The 27,128-nt window shown below is 39.0% G+C and overlaps 1 protein-coding gene across 15 annotated transcripts in view; it reads right to left on the reverse strand.

Moving 5' to 3' along the window:
• ZNF438 (zinc finger protein 438) overlaps positions 1-27,128 on the reverse strand; it is a 94,392-nt gene that overhangs the window by 7,811 nt on the left and 59,453 nt on the right. For 9 of the 15 annotated variants that reach the window (XM_037890939.2, XM_037890942.2, XM_043541426.1 and 6 more), the window contains one exon: positions 20,733-20,789. The exons of 2 other annotated variants lie outside the window; for them this stretch is intronic. In XM_037890939.2, coding sequence (XP_037746867.1) covers positions 20,733-20,760 — 28 coding nt within the window. In that variant the 5' untranslated portion in view covers positions 20,761-20,789. Of the gene's footprint in view, positions 1-20,732; positions 20,846-27,128 lie in introns of all 15 variants that reach the window. 4 more of the 15 variants (XM_043541423.1, XM_043541427.1, XM_043541422.1 and 1 more) reach the window with 2 other exon arrangements.

Raw genomic sequence — 27,128 nt, forward strand, 5'->3', positions numbered from 1 at the left:
ATTCCATTGCACAAAAACTTACTATGTTGAGCATGCCTTTCTACCTGTCATGCTATCTTGCAATTCCTTTTTAATGCTTGTGAGTTTTTTAGATCTAGACAGAAGCTCATCTGATATTTCAAAAATTAATGCTACAAAACATGTAAACGTACCTTGGGATAAAATGTACTGCCAGCAAAACCTTATAATCACTCTTATTTCTGCTTGTTGAAATGATATGCACTTTGGCTGCATAGCACCAGAGTTCCATTTAAAGCTATGGTGGTAGTTCTATTCCCTTGTGGGACTCTTTTTTTAAAAGCTTTCCTCAGACTTTTATAATGTTTTTACATGTTTTTACAATTAAATCACAGACATTTTAAAAGTGAGTCAACTCCTTTTTTAAAGTATTAATGGAGGAACAAAGAAAAACATGTTGATAAAGAATAAAACTAATGAACGACAGAAGAAAGTTAAAATATACAAAAGGCAATGGACATGGATCAGCAGAGGCATAAGCCTACCTTTCAGGTAGTATGTGGAAAGACATTAAACATGTGTTGCACTGCACCATTGCCATTTTCACATTACAGCCTCATTGCCTATCAATAAACAAACTCATTCTCTGACACCTCAAATTAGCACAGCCTGAGGTTATTGCAGAAAAACTCCTCTCACTTTCTAGGAAGGAGGATGAACCAATGTTGCTCTAGATTTCCTGCTTGCTGATTTCAATCACTTTGGTTTAAATCAATCCATCCTGTAACTTGAGATAGCTCTCATCCAGAACACTAGATGCTCAGGTTCCAGAAATACAATCTGATCAGGTCCATCACCTGTACGGTCCTAGGCCTTCAAGTAATATTGGGAAAAGAGCAAGGTGTGGTATTAGGAAAATTCAGTCTTAAACAGAGGGCTGTCAAACAGACAAAATGTAAAAAATAAAGGAATATTGAAGGCTACAAGACACACCAAAAATTTTCACAGTGAATTACCATGAAGTTGTTTAGTAGAGAAGTTTCTGTAATACGTACAGCATTACAACTGTACAAAGACTGAGTGTACCTTTCTTCTAATACTGCCAACTCTAACACTTTTATCCTTATATAGCATATACCAATTCATATTACAAGTTACATACATTATTTTTAAAAATACATTTTAATCTCACCCTAAAGGCCGTAATACAGAGGGGTTTTCACTAGAACCCACTGCTCTGCCAGAGTCTCTGGGCACAGAATCAAAGTAAAAAACCTATTCTTAGCTCTTAAAACACAAGCTCTCAACTGTTAATATTATTGGTAGTATTCAGGCTTTTTGCTTCTTACACACAATTGTTGTTTTTAAGGTAAGATTTTATGTGGGTTTTGAGAAGTACAACATGACTATGTGGATTAATGTAATCATTAGCCCAGGCACATAATTCTGAGCTGTAGGCTAGATTCTGAATTTGAAAGTTCAAAATGCCTATATTATTTAATGACAGGAGATTAAAGGACGACTATATTTTTCTTTTAGGGGACAGAATCTGCTCTTATTTACTACATTACTTTCACCATGTATGGATGTCAAAGAGTTTCTACATAACAGGCAGGTTTTTAGTTTATTACAGTATTCCACAGGAGGTGGTTTCCATTCTCCTTTCAATTTTGGCTTTCTCTGTGGTCTCCGTCTTATTATCCCAAAGTCCCATTCAACAAAGTGAACATTCTGAGATGGATGACAATAGCTTTTTGTTTGAAGTGATGCTATAGCCTTTTTGATCCCAGGTTATTAGAGAGACAAGGTGGGCAAGGTGATATCTTTTATTGGACCAACTTCTGTTGGTGAAAGAGACAAGTTTTGAGCTTACACAGAACTCTACCAAATAAGTACTTTCCCTCTGACTAAAGAAGATGACATATCAGGGACAACAATCCCAGTAACTCCTTGTGACAGACTGACAATATCCTGAACAAACCTTATTGAATTAAGTTAAACCTTATTGAATTAAGTTTAGCATCTTTGGAGCTCACTGTATTACAAATGCAAATATTTATGAACTATTGTGGGATTGCATGGAAGCTCTTTAGATTAAGGGGGTTTCTCTAGGAGGAGGGGATATATGCTAATATCATTCCTCTTTTTATCAACCCTTTGAAGACTCCCCCTGGGGAGAGAGAGAGACCCAGTGCACACTAATTATCTGCTTCCGGGAACTCCAGATCAGAGATCTTTGATGTTTATAGTAGGGTGGACTAAACTTGTCATTTGAGTGTGCGTGTTCTGAGCTGAAACTCTGATGAACTTATAACCACAAGGAAGCCCCTAAGGTGGGGTGCTGAAAGAATGTTCTGGCCAGAGCCCATGTGACAGTTGGGAAGAGCTCTGGTGAGCTTATTAGGATGTGTGTACGTTTTTTAATATGTTTTCTCTGTAATGCTTTTTACCTTAAGAATAAAGTAGGCTTGCTTAGAAAACTCCAAGAGGTAACTTACAACTGTAGGAATCACTCTATTATCAGTCTCTGAAGGGAAAGCAAGCAGGTCTGTTTAGGCAGACTGCCTTTGTTGGGAAATACACAGTGAAGGCAGGGAATTGTGCAGCCTGGACACACCCTGGTCCAAAAGGAGTGAGATGTGGGTCTCCACCCAGAAAGGCAACGGCTGGAGATCTGGAAGCTGAGTTGGGTGCCCTTGCTGGATCACGGAGGGGAAATACAGGTGCAGTGGCCCTGAATACTCTAGGACCCAGGAGCCCAGAAATGTCAGGCACCACAAGAACTATTAATTTTGGGGTCTGAAGCACCTTTTTTGGAAACTGCTGCATTAGATAGTGGGTATTTTTACATATTGTCCTTTTGTGAAACTCATGAATTTTCTTTATTGCAAACTTAGAAGACAGTAAAATGGTATTTATTGAAAGGAATTCTCTATACAATTCATCACTCTGAAGTGACAGTCTCATGAAGTTCTTAGCCAATCGAATAATAATTCATGAAATGGCCTTTAAAATAATGGATTTTTTAAATCAATTTTTCATATTATGCAGTATATTGTAACGTTAAGCGATGATTTAGCTGAGTTTGAGACAGAATTTCTATACAAACACTTTTTTCAACTGGTCATAATTTTATCATAAATATTCCTTCCAAGCTGAACCATCCCATATTTGGTCTCAGTATTGAGTGCTGATTTTTTTGCCAACCTTACAATAGTCTAGTGAAGAAGTGTGGGTTGTAGTTTCTTTGGTATTGTAATGGATCACACACTTCTATCACCTCCCAGTGGGAATGCCTTTCAGTCCAGTTCCCCACCCAAGGATGGGTTTAGCTTCAGCTCAGGTTTGCAATGTCTTTGCCCCTTTTGTTATCAGAGTGGGAGTGGGATTGGAACGACGCTTATGCCCCTCCTGCAGCAGAGCCAGTTGGTATGGAAGCCTGGGCCCTCTGATGCCAACAGACACTGATTGAAGGCACAGCACCCTGGAGTTCCCTTGCAACCTTCCCTGGGTCACTTCCTATTATCTGTTCCTTCCCAGGGCTCCAAGTCCAAATCCCTTACCCAGGAGCCCTCAGGATGTGTCTGTCTTCCTCCCCAGCTTCCCCTTCAGAGCGGAGTTGCTCCCGTTTAAGCTTCCTCTCCAGCTTCCTCTCCAGGTCTGGAGGAGTAAGACTACCTGGGCCCAGTACTGTACCCCTTTGGGCCCAGTGTGGGGTCTGCACAGATATGCAGAGGATACTCAGCTTTATATTTCCCTCTCATCCAACAGCTAGTGTAATTAAGATTCTTATCTAATAATAGAGAGACTGGGGCATCAAATCCTGTCTCAGGTAGACACAGCCGCACATGGGACAGCAGGGGGAGCTAAGGGTAGCCTGCTAGAGAAGAGATGTGACCCACTGGCAGTGGAGCTGCTGCTTCTCCATGGCTCCCTGCCCCCCTTCCCCCAATCATGGGCCATTCTACCTCTTCCAGGTAAAAGGGGGAATGCTGGATGCTCGCTCTCCTCCCTTGGCCGCCTCCCCTTCTTCCTCCTTTTCCATTAGTGCTGGTGGTGGCGGTGGCAACAGGAAGATGGAATGGCAAGGGGCTGGCCAGGAAGACATACAGGTGACACCAGTGGGAACTGTTCATAGGCAGTACTGTGGGTGGAGTTTCTGTGAATACCACCACTTATTATTTTTTGTAATTTAACCAAGAAGTACCTGAAACTTGCTATTTTACGTATGGCAGAAAGCTGCAAGATGTCAAACACTGTTCAGTGATAAATGTTAATTTTTAATGGCAATAACTGTATTATGGGAGTATTATATAAGAGGTAGTATTATATAAGAGTAGGTATATGTAGACTGACAGGTAATGCGAAGAGTATAGCTCTCAATGTGTCAGGTGTGACAGTTTTTTTTAATTGCATTTAGTGATAAAGAAAGCATGGCAAGCACTGTGGCCACACAGAGAGGTTCCGAATGAGGGAGAAGTTCTGTGGAGAAAATAATACGTGACTGTGTAAAGGCTGTATCATAATGGATATGCAGTAGGGGGCTGAATTAAATTGTATAAGCAGCCTTAATTCTAGCAATTCCTAACTTTCATGTGCTTGACTTTGCAATCTAAATAACATTTTTAACTTTTAAATATATTTGTATTAATAGTTGTGCCTGAAGGTCCTAATCAGGATTGGGGCCTCATTGTACTAGGCACTATAGAAACACAAGAAAATGCAGTCCTTGCATTGAATTGCTTATAGCTTTAAAAAAATGCCACATAACACACATAGATACAATACATAACAGAATATGGATTCAAAACTGTGTGACAGTATGCATGTTGGAGGAAACTATATCAGGTAAAAAGAAAAGGAGGACTCGTGGCACCTTAGAGACTAACAAATTTATTTGAGCATAAGCTTTCGTGAGCTACAGCTCGCTTCAGCGGATGCATGTAGCTCACGAAAGCTTATGCTCAAATAAATTGGTTAGTCTCTAAGGTGCCACAAGTCCTCCTTTTCTTTTTGCGAATACAGACTAACACGGCTGCTACTCTGAAACCTGTCATTATATCAGGTAAGGTACTACAGGAGTCCGTATTGGAAACCATCATGTTGACTATTCTCATGAAGGAATTAGAGGAAGGATTAAAATCAATACAGAATACACTTGATCCACACCAAAAGCAGAGGCACAGCAAACACACAGGAGGACAGAGTAAAGTGCTAAAGTGATCTGGAGAGATTAGCACAATGGATACATGGGATTAAATAAGATTTAATGCTTATAAACATAATATCCATCTACTTGGAAAAAAGATGCAAACCGATAGTAATTGGAAGCAAAGTCATATAGATAGCAGGAAAAACAGAAATATTTATGGGTGACAATAAGTAAGAAATTGCAAGGAATTGTCCTTGAAAAAATAAATCAACATTATATTTTATTCATATGAACTAAACAGACAGATATCTTGTATAAAATTAGGGAGGTGATAATGCTTCTATGGGTAGCTCTGTTACAAATTACCAATATCTAAAATACTGGGTGCTATTCTGGTCCTCAGAGTTTAAGGAGGATATTGAAAAGCTACAGAAAATACAGAGGAAAAACAAATATATAAGAGCTAGATGTTATTATTATGTACATGTACAAAGATTAGAAGATAACATACAAGGAAAGAAATCAATTTATACAATATTTAAAAACCCAATGGGGACATTATTGCTGTATATAGACACACTAAAGGAAATAAGATGTGAAAAAAGAGATTATTCACAAAAAGGTTGTACAAGGAGGAAAGGTCTAAAATTAAAAAATAAACTTTTAGACTATCAATTGGCATGTTTTTTGTGAAGTTGGAGAAATTATGCATTGGGACAGTTTTCTCAGGGCTCAATCATAAGCCCTCTTCCATAGCCACACAGAAGAGGAAGGGGATTTAGGACTGCCCTTGCTCTTCTGTATGGGCTATACAGGAGGAGGAGAAAAGAGATCACCACTGTCACTGGGCTGCTTAGGTTCCAGCTCATGCAAATGGGATTTCCCCCATGAAACAAGGAGGAAGCACCAGACCGTAATTCTCAGAGTAAATCTGATTCATGACGTGTTACCCCTTACTACAGTCATAATAGAACAATCCTGTCCTGTACCTACCTAGCTACTAGGTAGGACATGAGCGATAATAATGTAGGTCAACATTCAGGATCTGGATGTCTCAAGGTGGTCTTTTCTGGCCCTACTATCTATGAATTTTACAGAAGAATATGAGTTTTCGATGTCTGCATGAAATCAAGGAGGCAAAAATACCTCTAAACCACCATAGTCTTAGAAGACATTACAGACTGAGAATAATCAACCCTTATTTCCTTGGTGACTGTTGTCCACTTCAATTAATCAATTAATTCATTTGGAAAATAGTGAACAACAAAAAAAATCCCATCTCACAGTAACTACCTAACTGAGTGTATGACTGGACCACTAACAGACAAACATGAAACAAGAGAACGATCATCTTGCTTCACATGAAAATTCAGACTTTAGATCAATAGGGCTTCATATAATTATTTTATTAAATGTGTCATGATATTCCCAGTTTTTTGTTGACTTCAAAAGAACTAATCATTTCTAAAGGGAAATACAAATGGTTGAAATATAGAAGAAAATTGTTATAATTGAGAGTCGATATTACAAGTGTGTTAACACTAGCCAACTATTACATTTTACCAAATCTCCATACCCACTGCATAAGTTTCTTGTGTTTGATGACACAGCATAGTTTGCTGGACACGTTTCTCTTCAGGATTAGCATGCAAAAAACCACCATCTGCAAAAGTTCTTCAGTCACTTATAAACAGGTCCCAAGACAAGAAATACATTAAAGAGACAATATACAGCTTTATCTTCCAGTTAATGCATTAAAAAAGATACAGCTTCCTCCTCTTTGTCACTCTACCTCCACTCGAATAGCACTTTAAAAACTTATATATTAAATGCTAAAGACAAGGTGATAGTTTAAAAAATGACTAACGCTGGTTAATGTGATAAACAGACAGGATGATTTAGTTTCAGTGTTATGGCATGCAGTCAACAATACCAAAACAAAAAAAAAGCTCAAAGAAAACTGAAGTTCCAACAGCTCTTAAATACAGAGGGCTTGAACGCAGTGCTGATTTACACTTCACACAATCCCACTGACATCAGTGGGACTGCACAAGCTAAGTAAATTTAGCACAGAATATCTTGAAAACTGATTCTGATGCATACTATTACAGGCGAGGCTGATAGCAGCACCTATTAAGGTTGCCCAACAATGACCATTATAAAACCCTGTTTCCATACTTTAATTGTTTGGACGGAAGTTTTTCATGCTAGCTGTTTGACTCATACCGAACTTTTTTGGACATTTTCAGTTGAAATGGTTCAACTTTTTTCAAGAATGAGACTACGGGGAAAATACATTGTTTTGTCCATGTAAAAACTCCTGGCAACCTTGTCTTTTAAAAAGCTGTAAAGACCCCATGTTCTGCAGCAGAGACTTAAAATTTGCAGTGAGGATTAGAGGCTGTTTGTACATGCTCAGTAGACTTCTTAGATTTTCAGTAGCTAAATTTCCTGGAGAATCCATCTGCACTGGGCATTCTTCAGCAAATGGCTAAGCATGACTTGCCCTACAACTGCACCTGTATGCTGTGAACCATGCCAGGTCCAGGCAACTGAACAGACAGCAAGGAGACTCTCTCTCCTGTGCAGAGATCCAAATGCAGATGGGACAAGAGCCAGACCGGCGGGAAGAGTCCACTGGGACAGGGAGCTAGGGGAGGGGAGGGTTGGGCAGAAATCATGACTGGAAGCTGGTTAGGATGGTGAGAGGGAAAATGAAACAGGTAGTTTGGGTGGACAAAGACTGCCATGGGAAGCCATTGTGGGGACTGGGACTGGCTGAGCAAAGAGATTAGGAGCCAGGTATGGGGCTGCGATTGAAAAAAAGTTGGGCGGACAGAAAAAAAGAAGGGAGACCAATCTGATCGGGACTCAGGGTGAATAACTGGAATTAGCTAGGCAAAAAGGGTCGAGGAGCCAGGGGTGGGGACACTAAGATTTGACAAAGAGGCCAGGACATAGATTGGGATTAGGAGCCAGTGGGGCAACTGGATGACAGGGAGTGGGCGAGAGACAAATCGGGTGATGAGTCATGACGTCGGAGAGGCAACTGGGATTGACTGGGCAAGGAGACTGGGGACAAAGATCTGGGGAAAAACTAGGAATGCCTTAGCTAGGAGACTAAGACTGGACGTAAAGAGAGGCGAGACTAAGACTGGCATGAAACACCTAAAGTGTGGAGATTGGGACTGGGTAGGCAAAGAGAGGGACTAGGACAAGGTGTGGGAAAGAAACATGACTGGGACAAGGAGAGGTTACAGGGGATGAGGCAGAAGAATTTGTGCACACCAGAGCAAACTCCCTTCTAGATCTTGAGTCTCACCATTCTTCTTCTGACAACAAACATCTGTGAAACCCAGTGGCTGATGACCCATGTTGATGACAACAGGATGCCATATAATCGAATTTCTGGTTGCTTTTTAAAAATCTTAGGAAATTACACACACAAAAAACTATGTTAAAACAACATTATTAAGGTTGCATTTTAAGCATTTAAAAGCTGGGAAATGCCAGAATTAAGGTGGCCTGTCCAACCTTAATTCAATCCCCTTGTGCATTATGATAGTCTATAATTACACGATCATATACTATTTTTTTCATAGACCCCTAACTGTAGGATCCCTTGCTTCATTTGATGGTAAATCTGCTGTGAATGAGCCAGGGAATTGCACGACAAAAGGTAGTCTCAACCTGTGGTTCTGCCAGAATTCCTATGTGATTCTGGACAAAGTCACTTAAACCAGACTTTTCACAGGTTGTCATTAATTGTGCATTCCTCATTTTCTGGGTGCCTGACTTGAGAACCTGGGGTCAGATTTGAAGTGCTGAGCACTCTCAACGCAACTGAGGTCAATGGGAGCTGTGCTTTGCATATATGAAGTGTTATACAGTGCTAAGTACTCTGAAAAATCAGATTCTAGGTATCTCAAATTGGGTACCCAAAATTAGTGGATATTTTTGACAGTAAAAAGATTTGAGAGTTGGAGAAAATGTCTTACAGGAGACTTAAAGAGCTTAATCTGTTTAGTTTATCAGAAAGAAGACTGAGAGATAACTTGATTACAATGCAGAAGTATCTTCAAGGGGAGAAAATACCAGGCACTAAAGGACCCTTCATTCTAGCACAAGAACCAACAGCTGGAAGATGAAGGAAGTCAAATTCAAATGAGAAATCAGTGGTAGATTCTGCATCTCTTGATGTGTTTAAATCAAGACTGGATGCCTTTTTTGGATGATATGCTTTATACATATAAATTATGTTTTAGCAAAACACAGATGTTACTGGGTTTTATACAGAGATAACTGGATAAAATGAAATGGCATGTGATATACGGGCTAGAGTAGGGTACAAAATATGTAGGAATGACAGAGTAGGTCTTGGTGATGGGGGAGTGGCACTGTATGTGAAAGAAAGCATAGAGTCAAACACAGTAAAAATCTTAAATGAATCAAATTGTACCACAGAATCTCTATGGAGAGAAATTCCATGATTGAATAATAAGACTAGAGCAGTAGGAATATACAGCTGACAACTAGACCAGGATAGTGATGGTGATTTTGAAATGCTCAGAGAGATCAGAGAGGCTAGAAAACTCAATAATAATGGAGGATTTAAACTATGCCCATATTGACTGAGTACCTGTCACATCAGGATGGGATCCAGAGATAAACTTTCTAGACACATTTGTGATAAATTAAGGGGGAGGAGAGGTAGCTCCCTTTTATGGACACCCAGCCAGACAGTTAACTATAAAATCCCCGTTAGTAGCTGTTCTCTACTTGCTTTACCTGTAAAGGGTTAAAAAGTCCATAGGTAAAGGGAAGGGAGTGGGTACCTGACCAAAAAAGCCAATGGGAAGGCTAGAACTTTTAAAACTTGGGAAAAAACTTTCCCTTTGTCTGTGTTGTTCTCCTGGAGAGCAGGGACAGGGCTGGAGCTATGCTGTAAAAGCTTGTGCCAGGTATGAAAATCATCAGATCATATCTAGAACTACTCATTTAAAATCCCAGATATGTAAGTAGATCAGGAAATGTCTAGGAAGACGCAATTAGGTTTATCTCTTTTATTTCTTTATGCCTTGGGGACTTCTCTGTGCTAATCCCAGGTGTTTTTGTTTTGGTTGTAACCTTTAAGATGGACCTCAAGAAGCTATCTTGATGCTTAACCCCTGTAATTGTTTTAAAACCTAGCAAAAAGCCTAAATTCCAAATGTATTTCCTTTCTTTTTGTATTAAATAAAATTTACCTTTTTTTTCAGAATAGGATTGGATTTTTATGTCCTAAGAGGTCTGTGCACATGTTGTTTAAGTAGCTGGTGGCAACAGCTGATTTCCTTTGTTTTCTTTCTCAGTTTGTGTGTGTGTGTGTGAGTGTGAGTGTGAGAGAGAGAGCGCGCACTTGAGGGTACCTCACCAGAAGAAATTCCCAAGTGCGCCTTCCTGGGTTCTAAAAGAGTTTTTTTGCAATTTGGTGGTGGCGGCAATTACCCATCCAAGGTTAGAGAAAAGCTGTAACCTTGGGAGTTTAATACAAGCCTGGAGTGGCCAGTATTAATTTTTAGAATCCTGGGGGCCTCCACCTTCTGCACTCAAAATGCCAGAGTGGGGAATCAGCCTTGACACCATTAATGACTGCTTTTTGGAGCAGCTAATCCTGGAACCCACAAGGAAAGGGGCAATTTTTGATTTAGTCCTAAATCAGCATTTCAGCTGGCGCACAGGATCTGGTCCAAGAGGTGAATATACCTGAACTGCTCGGCAATACTGACCATAATACAATTAAATTTAACATCCTTGTGGGGGTGCAGGGGAAATACCAAAGAAGCTCACCACAATAGCATTTAAATTCAGAAAGGAGGACTACACAGAAATGAGAAAGTTGTTGCCAAAGGATATCGTGAAGGTCAAAGCCATATCAAGGTTCCGAAAGAAATTTGTTAGTCTCTAAGGTGCCACAAGGATGCCTTGTTGTTTTTGTTGGACGACAGGATACTAGTCTAAATGGACAATTAGTCTGACCCTGAACGGCCGTTCTTATGTTCTCAGATAATCTAATGGTCCCTTCTCACCTTGAACTCTAGAAAACCTTAATCTCTGTGCCTCAGCTCCCCTTCTCTAAATTGCTGCTAACACCACCTTCTCATCTTGTAGGTGTCAAGAATCAGGGCTTGCAGCAGCGCCAGTCCCTGGGGCAACCTAGTGAGTGTAGCTAGCCTGTAATAGGCTGCCTGGTTGGCTATACCACCTAACTGGTGGAAAGGATCAGCAGTCCAGCTCTATTAAAATTTATCACATTGCCAGCAGCAATTCAGTGGCTGTGCAAAGCATTTGCTCACAGATGCATTTGCTCCTGTGCCTGCTTGTTCCCAGCCCTGCTCCTTGGCCCCAGCCTTGGCTTTGTCTTACCTCATTCCAGATAACCCAGCTCTGCACCTTGGCTCTGACTTCTGGCCTCTGACTCCAGCTCTGACCCCTGACTCAGACTTCTGACTGCGGCTCTGCATATGGCCTCTGTCCCTGGGCTCCTATTCCTGGCTACCAACTCCTGTCTAACCACTGGACACGACTGTCCACGTCCCAGTCTCTGACAATAGGAATGTTGTGTAAACAAATTCATTAATATTTGTGAAGCACTCATACTAAAGTGATGAAGGCCATAAAAAAGCCCATTTGGAAATTAGTCTGAAGTATGAATAGTCTTCAGTAAATAAGGCATGAGACCACACAAAGAACAATGAGGAAAGCTGCTCAGTAAGTGAGCACCACCTATTCTGAGCACTGAATGAGGCAGCACTCCTGTGAGGAAAAAAAAATAGTAAAGCATACATCCTGCATATGTATGGAGTGAATTAAGGTTGCTCAGGTAACCTTAGTTCTGGTATTTCCTAACTTCTGAGTTCTTAACTTTGCAACCTTAATAATGTTCTTTTAACATAGGGGTTCTTTTTGTTTGTGTGTATGTAATTCAACATAGGTTTGAAAAATAAACTGAGCACAACATTTAAACTATTGTTATAGTACAGGGATAAAGAACAAAGATGTGTCATTAGCACGGAATCTCCAGGGTGCAGAAGTACACATATGTACAGAAAACAGCACACACTTAGGGTCATAGAGGGAACAAGCTTTAAATAATTTGTTAGAATTCTACAAGTCAAAATGAGAGCCCTTTTAGAGTTACACGTTATCTCTGATTTAAGCATCAAGGTGCTCTCCAGGCTGAGGTATTTTTAAGCTGCTCAATATTTTTACCACTGAGAATAGCAAGGACTGCCCCCGGTTTAAATCTTAATGAGATAGCTTTTTTTTTTCCTCCATAGGGGAGTGGAGTGATAGTGACTTACAAGGAATGATATGACAGTGGGCAACTTCCTGGATCCCCTAAGTATTCATTTCCATACCTTTCTTCTTAATGGGTAGAACTTTACAAAGAAAATGTATTTTTTATGTAGTAACTGGACTCCATTGAAACACACTTTCAACCTTAACTATTTTTATGGAAATGTTTAGTTTGGGAATAAATTAAATCTATTTTTGGCACAATCGATTTATGGAAGTCACTTTGGAGGGGTAACTCATAGTATCGTCCAGCACCACTTGAGTACTTTGGGCAAGTTTCTCCTATTTCCTGTCCAACCCAGTTCCTTTTCCATGACATACAGCCTCCTTGCACTGCCAAGCAGATCTCAGCATATTACATGAGCCACAAAATTCATGCCCAAGTTAATTTACACATAAAAAGTATAAAAAAGGTGAATTCTCAATTAAGGCCAACCCTGCCTTTCTTGTTACCTTCCTCTTTTGTTAGAAAGTGCCCAATGGATTCTGTTCCCTATTTGCAGTTTCTTTCTCCAGGCAAAGACTCCTTCTGACAATACCAAGTTATCCAGCCCCCAAAATCTCCAGAGCTTTGCTATCAGAGAAAGACTGGCCAAGGACAGAATCTTTTGCCAAAAGTTAACACATCAAGTGTGGATAAACATTCATAAGATCTTTCTGTCATATTGTTATAATCAAAAATAATGAACCCAAGCCATCATTCTGACTGTGTCCCTCAGAGAAACAAAGCCTCGTACTAGATTTTAAATGTCTAAATGCTTTGTATTTGATCTGAAAATTCATATCTGTGTATTGTTCAAACTCAAATCTTTTAAAAATACATTAAGTGCTACATCTTGGGGGACTTATTAATTGCCAACAGTTTGGATGAACATTTTGGGGGTCTGGCATAAAAAAATAAACATTAAAATACTGCACCACATATTAGCAAATCAAAATTTTAAAACAACACATTTTATACATATATAAAATAGGCAAATCAATTAGAGTAAAATTTGGTCATCTTAAAAAAAAAAAGCCATCTTTGAGTTACTGTATAGAGAAGTCTGGAGTCCCTGACAAGAAAAATTAGTTCCTTCTCTAAAATACCTTTGCTTCTAAGAATGGAGGGATCCATTGCCTGGACATCATTGCTGGGAGAGTGCTACTCATGTCACAGCAACAGAAAGAACTTGGAATGTACTTTTGGAGTGAGGGGACAGCAGAGTAGATTTCCTCCCCATCCTTACTGGATTACAACAACAGTCCTAAGCCCCACTGAAGATTTCCAAAGCTGAAAATTACATAAACTTAGTAGAAATGCTGCTAACAACATTATAGATAACACTAGTAATAAAAAAGAAAGCTGTAACTTGTACAAACTTAATTTTATCAAAACCATTCTTATGTACAGGGAAAGCGTTCGGACAGAGGATGTTACGTTATGATAAACTATAGAAAAATTAACTTATTTTTCTACTAGAAGTTCAAAAAGTAGAGGGCCTATAGAACCAGGTAAAAGTATCACTGGGAGTTTTAGTAGAGGTTTCTCTTGCCTGGTATCTTGATTATTTACCCAGAAGGCAGAAGCCCAAATCTAGAAATCTGAGGTTGGGTTTTTAAACAACCATTTTCAGTGGATTAAAGAAAAGGTATAAGGCCCCAAATCCTCTTGTATCATTTGGTCATAGACAATTTTGAGATTTAAAAAGAAAGAGTTCCCTTTTGTTGAAGGCTCCGCCTCTCACATTCTAAACTATTAATTTCAATCTCTAATGGTTAAAATAATTGAGAAGTTTCAGATGAAATTTAAATGCCTTCAAATCAACTGCTGAAAACCACTTCAAGAGTGCAAGATACAAAATACCTAATTATTAATACCATTGTCATCTGTATCAGCTTGGGAAATCAGTCTGTGTGACCAATAAGATATCAACATACAGCAGTGGTTCCCAAACTTTAACAGCCCCAAAACCCCTTTCACTAAATTGTGAAATCTTGTGAACCCCCTCTTAAAAATGAATATTTCTAGGGACTGAAGTTTAAATTTCTTCCGCACTCCGCAGGGCTCCTGCTACTGGACCCTGTTGACCATCCCGGTCAATTGAGCTCGGGCTGCAGGTCCCGCTGACCGCCGGGGCTTGGGCTGCCAGCTCCAACTGCCCAGCCCCGCTCTCCCTGGGGCTCGGGCTACCAGCCCCGCACGGCGCACTGGGATTCAGGCTGCTGGCTCCTCCACTCATGGGAGGGGGGAGGGCTCGGGCTGCCAGCCCAAACTGCCCGGCCCCGCTTTCCCTGGGGCTCGGGCTGTCTACCCTGCAACTGGATCCCACCTGCTGCCTCCAATGCCCGGGTTCCTCTAGCCGCCATTAGTGAAATTTTTTTTGATGAACCCTCTGTAACATTCTGCAAACCCCAGTTTGGGTGCCACTGACATACAGCTATTCTGCCCTTATTTTTCATACCACTCTGACAATAAGAGAGCCAGGAGAAAACTAGAAATGTTCAATTCAAATCATGAACTGGAGCTGGTGTCTATCTTCCACATCCAGAAATGCTGATATCATAGGAAAAATATTGGTATTTTCCTGTTTAAAAACAGTGTACCTGAGGGAGAAACTGTTTGGTGGACACATTATCAAAGATATATAGCTCAGCTTCCACATCCCTCTGCCAACCTTAAAGTTAGTCTTACCCTGAGGATATGCTGTTTCAATACATGGGCCCCAACTGTGCAGGAAGGGAATGATTGTGATAGCATTACAATTCAATTTTTTTATCTTGAGTCCTCTTGCTTCTGTTCAGTTGTCACACAATGCAGAAGGTCATCCCTGGGGACTTGTGAAGTAAAGCTTCAATGGCAAAACTGCTTTGGAGGGACTATCAAAAGTTCTAATTGTTCAGAAGAACTAACTTAATGAACGGAGGTGCAGCACTGGCCACTGAATTCATACAACATGGCACCAATATGAATGTGAACCAGACACACTGGAAGATGGCTATTGAGCAGAACATTTGAAAGGAAAGGTTGAAACTGAATGTTAAAATTTTCTCTTCTGGAAGAGCTGTCAGTTGAGATTTCTTAAAATGAGTTCCAAGAGGGATAAGACCCCAACTAGCAGTTCATTCCTTGTGAAGCAGATGTAAAAAAAGGAGGACTATCAAGGTCACATCAACTTGGACAACATTTTGGGAGTAGAAGATATACTGAATAATGTGGTAATTAACACACAATGCTCCCCCTGAACTGCAGGAAATGATAGTGACCAGGTCTGAGGGATAAATGAAGGTAGAATTCTTGAAAACTGTGGAGCAAGAAAAGGTCAAGCGGCACCATTTCAGGAATAAGTCATGGAATGTTTTCTGTGCTGAATCTTGCTTCCCTTAAAAATAAGCTGAGGATAAAATCTTTTTGTCTTTGTATTGACTAAAAAAACCCCCCAAAATACACACAGATGATACTTCAAGTGTAGTAGGGGGATAAGGTCTCTTAACTCCAAAACATATTTTTAACACAGAAGCGCTGGAATAGACAATAGAATGAAGACAATAGGGAAAATATCTTGACATTTTATGAAGTACATCCTTTTATACGACATTTAAAACCCTTCTGTCTAAAGTGGAACCAGTTCAGAGGAGAACAGAAAATGTTTAATTTACCAGTTAGGCTTAAAGCCTCCTGCAGCAGCAAATATACATTGTATGGTGTTATTTGAGTTGCTGAAAAAGTATATGTGTTGACTTCCATATTGCAAACCTGGAAAAATGCTTTCTGGTTCCAGATAAACAAGAGAGCTATAAGATTGACTGTTGAGACTTGGCCTGAAAAATGTTGGTAATTTTCCTGTTGTTCTTGTACAGTGGTTGATCATCCCTGATGGAAGGACTAGACTCCAAAACAGACTGCTAAATCTGGTTGATTTGGGGGAGAACCTTTTCTTGGGGTTTTTGTAAATGAACTCAGTTCCACTGAACATGGCCTAGGTGATTTAACTTCTGAATGTGGTAACTGCATCTAGGATTTTTATACTTCTCTTTGATCTATTCCCTTCCCCTTTCTTCTTTTATGATGAGCAATTTATTTACAGTAAAAACATATAGTTCTGGCTGAGATTATACAAGACACTGACACCTATAGCCAATTTGGCTGTGACACAAAAGAATAAAGTTCAAAGAAGCTTCACTGTATTCTGTATAGGCATGTCATTTTCCTTTCCAAACAAAGACCTTCAGAGCATCTGCACCATATATTAGAATTAAAATCTCTCTGGAATGGTTGTGGTTCTGGTTAAGAGAAATCTGAAGTTTTCAGAACATATGAAAGTTCCCACTTTTTGTTGAATGTGAACTTGGCTGGGTCTCTCTGGCACATGTACTGAAGGACCCAGTAGAAAAGAAATCAAACTACAGCATCTCCATGTTTACCTCTTCCTGCATGATTCCACCTATTTGGAAGGTTTGCTGACATTGGTAGACCAGTGGAAGTTGCCAGACCAACAGGCTGTGGCTGCACTTTGAGGAAGATGCATACATACTGTGGTGATAAGTGCTAATTTACCATACAACATATAAGATCTAGCTAAATCTACAGGAACCAGTAGGAATGCAGAGTCAGCAGGCAGCCTTCCAAGCTGCCCTAAGCAAAGAGGTCAAAAATTGTATTTATTTTGAGTACCCAACAGTTTGTGACAGGATATTCTCTCACTCCCAGCACATTGTTTTGGACAGCAGTGAGTTTGAAGCTGATCTCTCTCAGATAAAGCAACTGAACTGTGGTCAGAATACTATGTTGCAGCAGTCCAGCAGGGGGAGTCTGAACTAAAATAAAGCTCCTATTTAAGCTCCCTTTGTTGGTGTGAAATGGGCAGTCCTAGAGCTCAGCAATGAAGTCCAGACCAATGCACATTAATGAAAAGAATGGGTTTATAATCAATGTGCCATCTCAACTAAGTACAGGAGTGCAAGCGAACGATCCTACAATATGCCAGAAACAACTGAAATTCTAAACTACAAGTCTAGTAACTTTGTAATGCTGTGTTTTTATTGAGAAATACGATCTACCTTGAACAATTTATGACAAATCATACATTACTTTCAAACATTATTTTAATTAATTTATCTCTTTCAAAATGTTTGTTAATATTCGATCTTTGCATATTTGAAACTTTTCCAAATCAATCAAGATATTTTGCATAACTTTGAGTGCATATATGAATATTTTAAAGCATGACAGTCAAACGTGCCTATTAAAAGTAAAAGTAATCTATTTTGCATCATTTTTAAATAAACTGGAGTTATAGTGCTGAAGTGGGACATTTTTGTAGTGTTTATGGTTTTTGTGCCAATACACTTAATGTGAAAAACAATGTGCTTTGTTTTATGAAAAGCATTAATATGTTTATATGGATTTCTATTCTTATTTGTGGTAGATATTTGAAAACAAAATAGAGCTGTCTGACCAACACTCAAGAAATCTTTGTCAAACTTTCCTGCTTTCATCATTGCTCAGCTCATCACACAAGCCATCTGCATAAATAAAGATGTAAGCATCTGTTATATGGCAAGTGGTCTCAAGGGCAGATGTTTTTATCCTTGCATTCATGTCACTGGGCTTGGATACATTATTTGAACAGATGTACACAATCTGAAAGTGATGTGTCCCACAGTGAAACATCTCCAACTGCTTTCTCTCAAAGTACATAAATGCTATTTGCACCTGCATTTATACTAATGATATAAAGGCAGTGGGGGTTCTGAGAAAGTGCTATGAAATACATGTACATGGTTAATTGAAATTTGAGAGCTTCAAGCGCCAAATGACTGTACTGACATTGATATACACGGAACTAAATTGTATAAATTATTTTTTTTAACATGAATGAATTGATAAGGCCATGCCCAGCAGGAAACCGGTGATTCCAGTTTACCATTAGAAAGATTTTATTCATGGTATATTATAAAAATAATAGAAAAACATATCATAATACATTCCTGGATCTACCTGACCTGTTTCATGTTGTAAGACCAGTTCACATTAGCCTTGTTTTGAGGACAAGATTTATAAATCACATGTTTCCCATCTGAAGATTTGTTAGCCCTCCAACAGGCTGATAATCCACAATGGTAATTTGCATGGCTATTAAGCATTAGAAAAATCTCAGTTTCCAAAGTTAAGGGGACAAATAATACGTTTGCAAGTGAAATTCTGTGTATAATGTAAGATCAAAATATATTATGGTTTAACAATTTACTAGCCTATGATGTTTCAGTAGGGGTTTCAGAATGCTAGATTTAGATTTTTTCCCCGAAAGTTTAAATATTTACCACAAAGACAATTCCTTTGTCACATGAGCAAATTCTCTTTGAAAAGTTCTGTTCATAAAAGAGTATTTTCCTGACTAGTATATATGTGCCCGGCAGGAATATGTATCAAATGACAGTAGTAATACTGGTATTATATAACAAATGTAGGAGTGAGGGGTTTCAGTAGTCAGTCAAGGAACTTGTGCTAACAGTTACGGCTGAGACTTTCTACAGTTGAAAAATAATGGGCACTTTCAATGAGTAGATTTATAGACTGATAAAACAATAGTATATTGTGTGTGTAATTGACTGAGAGGTTCCACTTCCAATATCATTTGTTTTCTCACCACTTATTCAAAAGAAATGTATCTGCTTATCATTGCACATAAATCATTATGAACTGTTAATGTAATCATAGAATTTTCACAGTGCAACAGCGTGTTTAAGAAACAAATCTGATTTTTGACTAAAAAGGACAAAATGCTTTTGATGGCAAAATACAGTATGTCACACCAAGACTAATAAATTTTTAGAATATTACAGTTTCACACTGATGTAACTTTAGTCAGAGTCCTGTCAGCATTTCCACCATAATCCTTCATTTCCGAGTTTTATACCTAGGCTGTTATAATTCACTCTGGGCTGAAACGTGGCACACACCATAAGCCTGGGATGAATTTTTCTTTTAAAAACAATTTTAAAAAATGGTTCTGCAGTTTCTACGTATTAAAAAAATAGCAGCTTCACCAGTTTACGTTTTTTTCCTATTACTCAAAAATGTATTTAATATAAAACACTATATGGATTTGAGCATATTGGTAATCACTTTTTATTATTTTAAAAAAATATAGCAAAGACTTTTCAGTTTAAGGACCAATAAACAAACAATAAAATATATCTCCAAAGGAATAATGGTTCCATCAGGCCTAGGATGTGCCAATGAAGAGGAATTTACAGGACATATAATAATGGCTTCTTCACAACTTTTACAGCATTGCATAAAATATTCACTCTTTTAAAAATGTCAAAATACAAACATGACAGTAAGAGCTCTAGACTTCCAGTTAAATAAGAAAAATATTTTTTTTAAAATTAGCATGAACAGTACAACCCATATTTAACAAGTCCCTTCTAAATCATTGCAGATTGTTACGGCCTACGACACTTCTCTCAGGTTTTAATACTACTACTAACAAGAATGAAATTCACAAGTTAAAAACAATCTTTAAATGTTAGTTTTATGACCACATTTACATAGAAAAGGAACCGAAGTTTAAGATGAAAATGCATTCAAAATTCTCAGTATAGTGAAGATTCATTACAGCACATATATATACCTACCAATATTGGGGGAGACAAAATGGACACATTTTTTAACCCTACTAAAATACAAATTGACAAGAAAAGACTTTTGAAGGGACAAAGTAGAAATACAACAAAATAAATACAGGGACTGTTCCTCCTAAGTGCAACAATAGGCACACACAGTAACACCAAGCATTGATCTCAACATACTTGAATACACGTTCACATTTTGTTGTTTGTACTAGTTATGTCTAGTAACTTTAAAACTACTATACTAGTTAATAGTGTGGAGAAGATTTTGTAAATTTTTTCTTTCCAAATTCCACTATAAAAGTTCAAAGAAAAAAAATATTCTAATAAGTGTAATAATCTTCAAATAATGTAGAACAAAAGAAGATCAGAATTATTTTCATAGTACAGGAAAGTACAGTATTCAGCCTTGTGAACAAGCAGTTATTAGCTTCCATTTTCCATCATAGATAGTGAATGCATATAAAGTACATTTACCAATTCTCTTCAATAACAAAAAAATCCAAACTATTCCAGTTGTAATCATGATTCTAGTACATATGCACAAAATAAAGGTAGAAATAATCTAAATCTGAGCTCATTTTAGTGTAGTTCTACTAATTTTCCACCACATTCCAAATCACAAAACTGTAGTTTCTCATAAACTTGTTTAGAACGTATACTGTACCTTCAAAAAGATTTAAAGGGTTCTGCATTGTGCCCTCTGACAGTCACAGTAACTTTCCTTAAGAGGAGAAACAAATACAGGTATTTAAAATTCTTGATGCCATTTCTCAGATTCTTTAAAAAAAAAAAAAAAAAAGCATCAGTACAACCCACTCAAATATAAGATTACGAACAGATTTACAAAAAGTCATTTGTGTTTGGGAGGACCACTTGTCTATCTTTCTTACATTCTTGTTTATAAATGCAAGGGTCAACAGAATTAGCCAAAATGCAGGCTATTTAGTTCTGAATGTAAAAGTCAAGTTATTTTTTCCCCATACCCTTCATCTTACCAAACCTAACTACTTGTACAGGTAGGTAGATACATGAATGAACTTTCACAGGATACCTTTCATCTTGAGAGCTATGAAAGCATTTTGTAAACACTGTGCAAACCAGCTGCCACTTTAAGCACAACTATCTTTAAGGCCAATGAAGCTGACACCGTGTTCCAGAATGTAACAAAAAAGCCTCACTGTGATTTTTCTTGCTAGTAATTTTCCAAAAATTTCAAGGCTTAAGGAATCAAAGCACTACGCATCTACATAAAGAAGTAGCTATACAAAGCAAAATAAATCATCAGTAAATCATACCACAGTATACATTAAGGGCATGACCCAAAGCCCATCGAAGCAAATTGAAAGCATTCAATTTTTTCAGAAGACTTTGGACCAGGCTCTAAAGAACTAATATAATATGATTTATACATTACTTTTACTGCTTATTTTTCTGTTAATATTTTAAATGGAGAGATTGCTATTTTAACTTAATTTGGTGCTTGCAAGAAGTGCCAGAGTAACAACTCTGGAAGCTGATGTCCTCTGTATAATAGTAACAACAGTGAAAGCTTCCTTACCATTTCCCAGTCGTTATGCCCCAATCTTGACCTGCAGGAGCTACCTCTAGAAATGATAGTTCAGTTGTTATGGCCCATTTAGTCACTTACTTCTCTAGTGAGACTTTCAACAAGGGTGCCAAGTGTAGTATTATACTTAACACTTATATAGCATGTAAACACCCGTGTATTAGGCAGAGATACCGTCAAAAATTTCCATAAGGCCACTGAACAGTAACTCAAGAGTGTTGACCCCAGTCCTGATTTATATGTGACTGTCCAAGTTTCTGATGGGACTCTACTGAAAAGTTTTTACAGAATCATAGAATATCAGGGTTGGAAGGGACCTCAGCAGGTCATCTAGTCCAACCCCCTGCTCAAAGCAGGGCCGATCCCCAATTAAATCATCCCAGCCAGGGCTTTGTCAAGCCTGACCTTAAAGACTTCTAAGGAAAGAGATTCCACCACCTCCCTAGGTAACGCATTCCAGTGTTTCACCACCCTCCTAGTGAAAAAGTTTTTCCTAATATACAACCTAAACCTCCCCCACTGCAACTTGAGACCATTACTCCTTGTTCTGTCATCTGCTACCACTGAGAACAGTCTAGAGCCATCCTCTTTGGAACCCCCTTTCAGGTAGTTGAAAGCAGCTATCAAATCCCCCCTCATTCTTCTCTTCCGTAGACTAAACATCCCCAGTTCCCTCAGCCTCTCCTCATAACTCATGTGTTCTAGTCCCCTAATCATTTTTGTTGCCCTCCGCTGCACCCTTTCCAATTTTTCCACATCCTTCTTGTAGTGTGGGGCCCAAAACTGGACACAGTACTCCAGATGAGGCCTCACCAGTGTCGAATAGAGGGGAAGGATCACGTCCCTCGATCTGCTAGCAATGCCCCTACTTATACAGCCCAAAATGCTGTGAGCCTTCTTGGCAACAAGGGCACATATCCAGCTCATATCCAGCTTCTCGTCCACTGTAACCCCTAGGTCCTTTTCTGCAGAACTGCTGCCTAGCCACTCGGTCCCTAGTCTGTAGCGGTGCACTGGATTCTTCCGTCCTAAGTGCAGGACTCTGCACTTGTCCTGGTTGAACCTCATCAGATTTCTTTTGGCCCAATCCTCCAATTTGTCTAGATCCCTCTGTATCCTATCCCTACCCTCCAGCGTATCTACCTCTCCTCCCAGTTTAGTGTCATCTGCAGACTTGCTGAGGATGCAATCCACACCATCCTCCAGATCATTTATGAAGATATTGAACAAAACCGGCCCCAGGACCAACCCTTGGGGCACTCCACTTGATACCGGCTGCCAACTAGACATGGAGCCATTGATCACTACCCGTTGAGCCCGACAATCTAGCCAGCTTTCTATCCACCTTATAGTCCATTCATCCACCCCATACTTCTTTAACTTGCTGGCAAGAATACTGCGGGAGACAGTGTCAAAAGCTTTGCTAAAGTCAAGGAACAACACGTCCACTGCTTTCCCTTCATCCACAGAACCAGTTATCTCGTCATAGAAGAAAATTAGATTAGTCAGGCATGACTTGCCCTTGGTGGATCCATGCTGACTGTTCCTGATCACTTTCCTCTCCTCTAAGTGCTTCAGAATTGATTCCTTGAGGACCTGCTCCATGATTTTTCCAGGGACTGAGGTGAGGATGACTGGCCTGTAGTTCCCAGGATCCTCCTTCTTCCCTCTTTTAAAGATGGGCACCACATTAGCCTTTTTCCAGTCCTCCAGGACTTCCCCCGATCGCCATGAGTTTTCAAAGATAATGGCCAATGGCTCTGCGATCACATCTGCCAACTCCAACCAACTCACTGTCATACAATGGTGATATTGCATCACAATGCAAATGTAACTGCTTCACAAAAATGCCAACAAGTTATGATGCCATATGTTTATCCTGAAGGATAAACACTTAACAGTGTGGGAATCCTGCTTAGATGCTGGTCACTTTTGGCCATTAACTTCCTATGGCCTACAGTAAGTGTAAAAAGCTTTGAATCTCATTATCCTACTCATCCTCTGAGCTATCCAACTCCCCCAGTGACATCAAACTCTGTGGTTATGCATATATTCAGTCTTCAATATTATTTTCAAAGTGTATTTGTATTGGTTAAGTCTTCATACATACAACCGAGTTAGCATTCATGCTCTTAAGGTTTTTAATTTAGTAAAATACAAAGTGGCTCTTAGTCAAATTGTCAGGAGCACTCCTAGCATAGGTAGTCAACGTTGTTGATCTCCTCCTCCTCTGCAACAGATGTTTCCAAGTGCACTTGGGAGACAGTTAGCACGCAAAAGAGAGAAAACAATGGTGTACCCCCAAGGCTCTCTGCTGGCACTGACACTTTTCAATCTATATACTAACAACTTCCCACTTACCCAGTACTGTAAGTTCACGTACGCAGATGACATTTGCTTAAGCATTCAAGCATGGTCATCCCCAGAACTTGAAGACACCCTAAATGCTGACTTGACTAAAATGTCTGAATACTGTAATTGATAGCATTTACAACTAAGTGTAACCAAGACAGTTTTGAGTGTGTTCCATCTTAACACCAGAGCAGTCCAAGAACTGAGTATCTTTCTCAATGGACATCACTTGAAACACAAATCCCACCCAGTCTATCTCCGAATAACCCTAGATAGATCTCTCACATATCTTACCCACCAGAGAAAAACTGACGCTCAGGTGAGATTATGTAACAACCTCCCAAGCAAATCTGCCAGCATTTCATGGGCAGCAAATGCTCAAATTCTCTGATCAGTCTCTCCTCTGATGTCGTCTATTATTCTGCAGGAGAATACTGTGCTCCATTTATCACGCATCAAGTTGGCTGACACACAACTACACTCATTGTAAATGGGACAGATCAGCCCACACCAGTACCATCACTTCCTATGTTAAGCAACATCATTCCTTCACACATTTGTTGTGAGGTTGCTACAGCCAGAATATTGAGAAAATCAGCGCAAACCCAAGCCTAACACTATACACAGATCACTTTGACCACCCAAAAGTGTACCTATTGTGGCTGTGACAGTCTATACCTGGGGGTGCATCCTGGAAACCCTATATTTCTCATTTGTATATAATCATGATCTTACATATAAACCATGCCTTGTAAGGTATCAGGGGAAAGTTTATGATCTGCTGAAAGTCATTTCTCTATCCATATATGTATATCATTAATGCATATGAAATTATGAGAATTGTGTTATATGGTTGTCACTAAAACATGCTGTAAATTGGGGAATCAACCAGATATTAGCTCCAGAGGGGCAACAGCAAGGAAAGTAACCAACACCCAGGTGGGGTTTCAAACAACCCACCAACAACCATTGTCCAGCAAGGGAGCTACAATTCAATGACTCACCTGCATGAGGCCACACCACAGGAATTGCTCAACCTTGCCTGGAGACTTAGCAATGCCCCCAGATATGCCTGGACGTGTGTTTTCCAAGCACATGGACTGAGGGTATAAAACAGACAGAGTGGACACATACTGGGCCCTTTTCCTGCTCCCACCTATGCTGCAAGCAACGAAGACACTGAGAAGACGACAAGATTCCAACAGAGGAGATTGGCCCAGGTTTAAGGAACAAACCTGTATATTTAGGACTACAATATCCAGTGGGGTGAGAAAACCACTTAATCTAGATTTGCCCAGTCTAATAGGGTTGAGTATTTAGACTGCGTGCTTATATTTCATTTCTTTTGGTACCTAACTCTGACTTTTTCCTATCACTTAATATCACTTAAAATCTACTTTTATAGTCAATAAATTTGTTTAATTGTTTATCTTTACCAGTGAGTTTGTGTGAAGTATGGGGCAAATCTGCTCAGGATTTGCAAAGGCTGGTGTATGTCCACTTTCCATTGTTGAAGCGGTGAACCACTTCCCACTGACTACTTTTTGAAATCTTTTAGTTAGCCAATTCCTAGTGCATTTAACATGTGCTCTCATTAATATTGTATATTGTGCTAACTTCTTAATAAAACTATCATGTGGTAGTAAGTCAAATGCCCTACAAAAGTCTAAGTATATCACCTACATACAGTTACCTTTATCAACCAAACTTGTAGTCTCAAAGAATTAAAATAGGTTTGTTTCACAAGGCCTATTTTCCATTAAGCCATCTTGACTGGCATTGATTATGCTCGTATCCTCTAATTCTTTGTCAACTAAATCTTGTATCAGCTTTTTCCATTATCTTGTCCAGGACTGATGTCAAGCCAGGCCATCCCACTTGCCCTTTCTGAATATTGGCACATTAGCACTCTTCCAGTCTACTATACTTTCTCCAGTATTCCAAGATTTATTAAAACTGTACATCAGCAGGCCAGAGATCTCACCAGCCAACTCTTTGAGGACTCTTGGGAGCAAGTTAACTGGGCTTGCTGACATAAAAATGTTTATCCCTAGTAGATTTTGTCCGACATCCTCCTCGGTTACTTATGGACTAGAAAGTATTTCTTCATCCTCATATTAGTCCACCATTCTGCTTCTCTTCAAACACAGAACAGAAATATTTATTGGACATTTTTCTGCATCATTAAGTTTTATCACCACCATGTAATAAAGGGCAATACCATTGCTGAAGTTTTTAAAATTTGATACAGTCTTGATTCTATTTTCCTCATCTTTAAAAAAATAACATTAAATAAAAAGAATCAAGATCTGGGCCTCAAGGACTAAGGATGGCTCCACTGTAAGCTTATTATTGACTGGTTACAGAAAGAAAGAAGAAATCTATCATTAATAGTTCAACTAAACTGGAGTCACAGCAATCTCTGAAAAGACTCTACTAGAAGAAAAATGTACATCAGTGTCACAGAACATGTTCCATCAATGTGTGTTGCTTTGTAGTTTCCACAAAAATGAAAAGACAAATTGATTTCATAACTGAAAAAGAAACTAGATTAAACAAACTGAAAAAATCCTAAATTACCATAAATTAGTCTTTAAGAGGAAGTAGTCCCAAGGAGTAGAGTGTATTTCAAAGATAATTTAATGAAAAAAAATACCAGCAACTCCTTTTCCAAGTATGAAATGGGTGTCTTGACAGACTCCCTAACATCTGAATATCAGGTGAACCCAATTAACCTAATTTTTTCTTGTCCATACTAAGTGGTTACTTTAGTTGTTACACTATTCCAAAAAATCCTTTAGGGTACTACACAGAAAACCATAAACAGGCTGTAAAGGTTATGACATTAATTTTGCTGTCATTCTCATGCCTTAAGTAGGCATCAAAACTCAAAACCTTGTCCTTTGGGAAGGAAGAAGAATCTGAAACTAATTATGGTACTTATTACCATAATATTATTAAATTAAGCCACTATGACCCTAACTGAATTTATTCTTGGCGCCTTTTGTTAAAAGAACAAAGCTTCTCAAATAAGATGGCTGTACCTTCTAACACAGAGAACATCAGTTCAGACTCCTGAAAGGAAGTAGTTAATCAAACCTTGCAATTTCATTCAGATTAAGCTTAATTATCAAACCATTT

This window comes from Chelonia mydas, chromosome 2 (genome assembly GCF_015237465.2).
Source record: "Chelonia mydas isolate rCheMyd1 chromosome 2, rCheMyd1.pri.v2, whole genome shotgun sequence".
Classification (NCBI taxonomy): Eukaryota; Metazoa; Chordata; order Testudines; family Cheloniidae; genus Chelonia; species Chelonia mydas.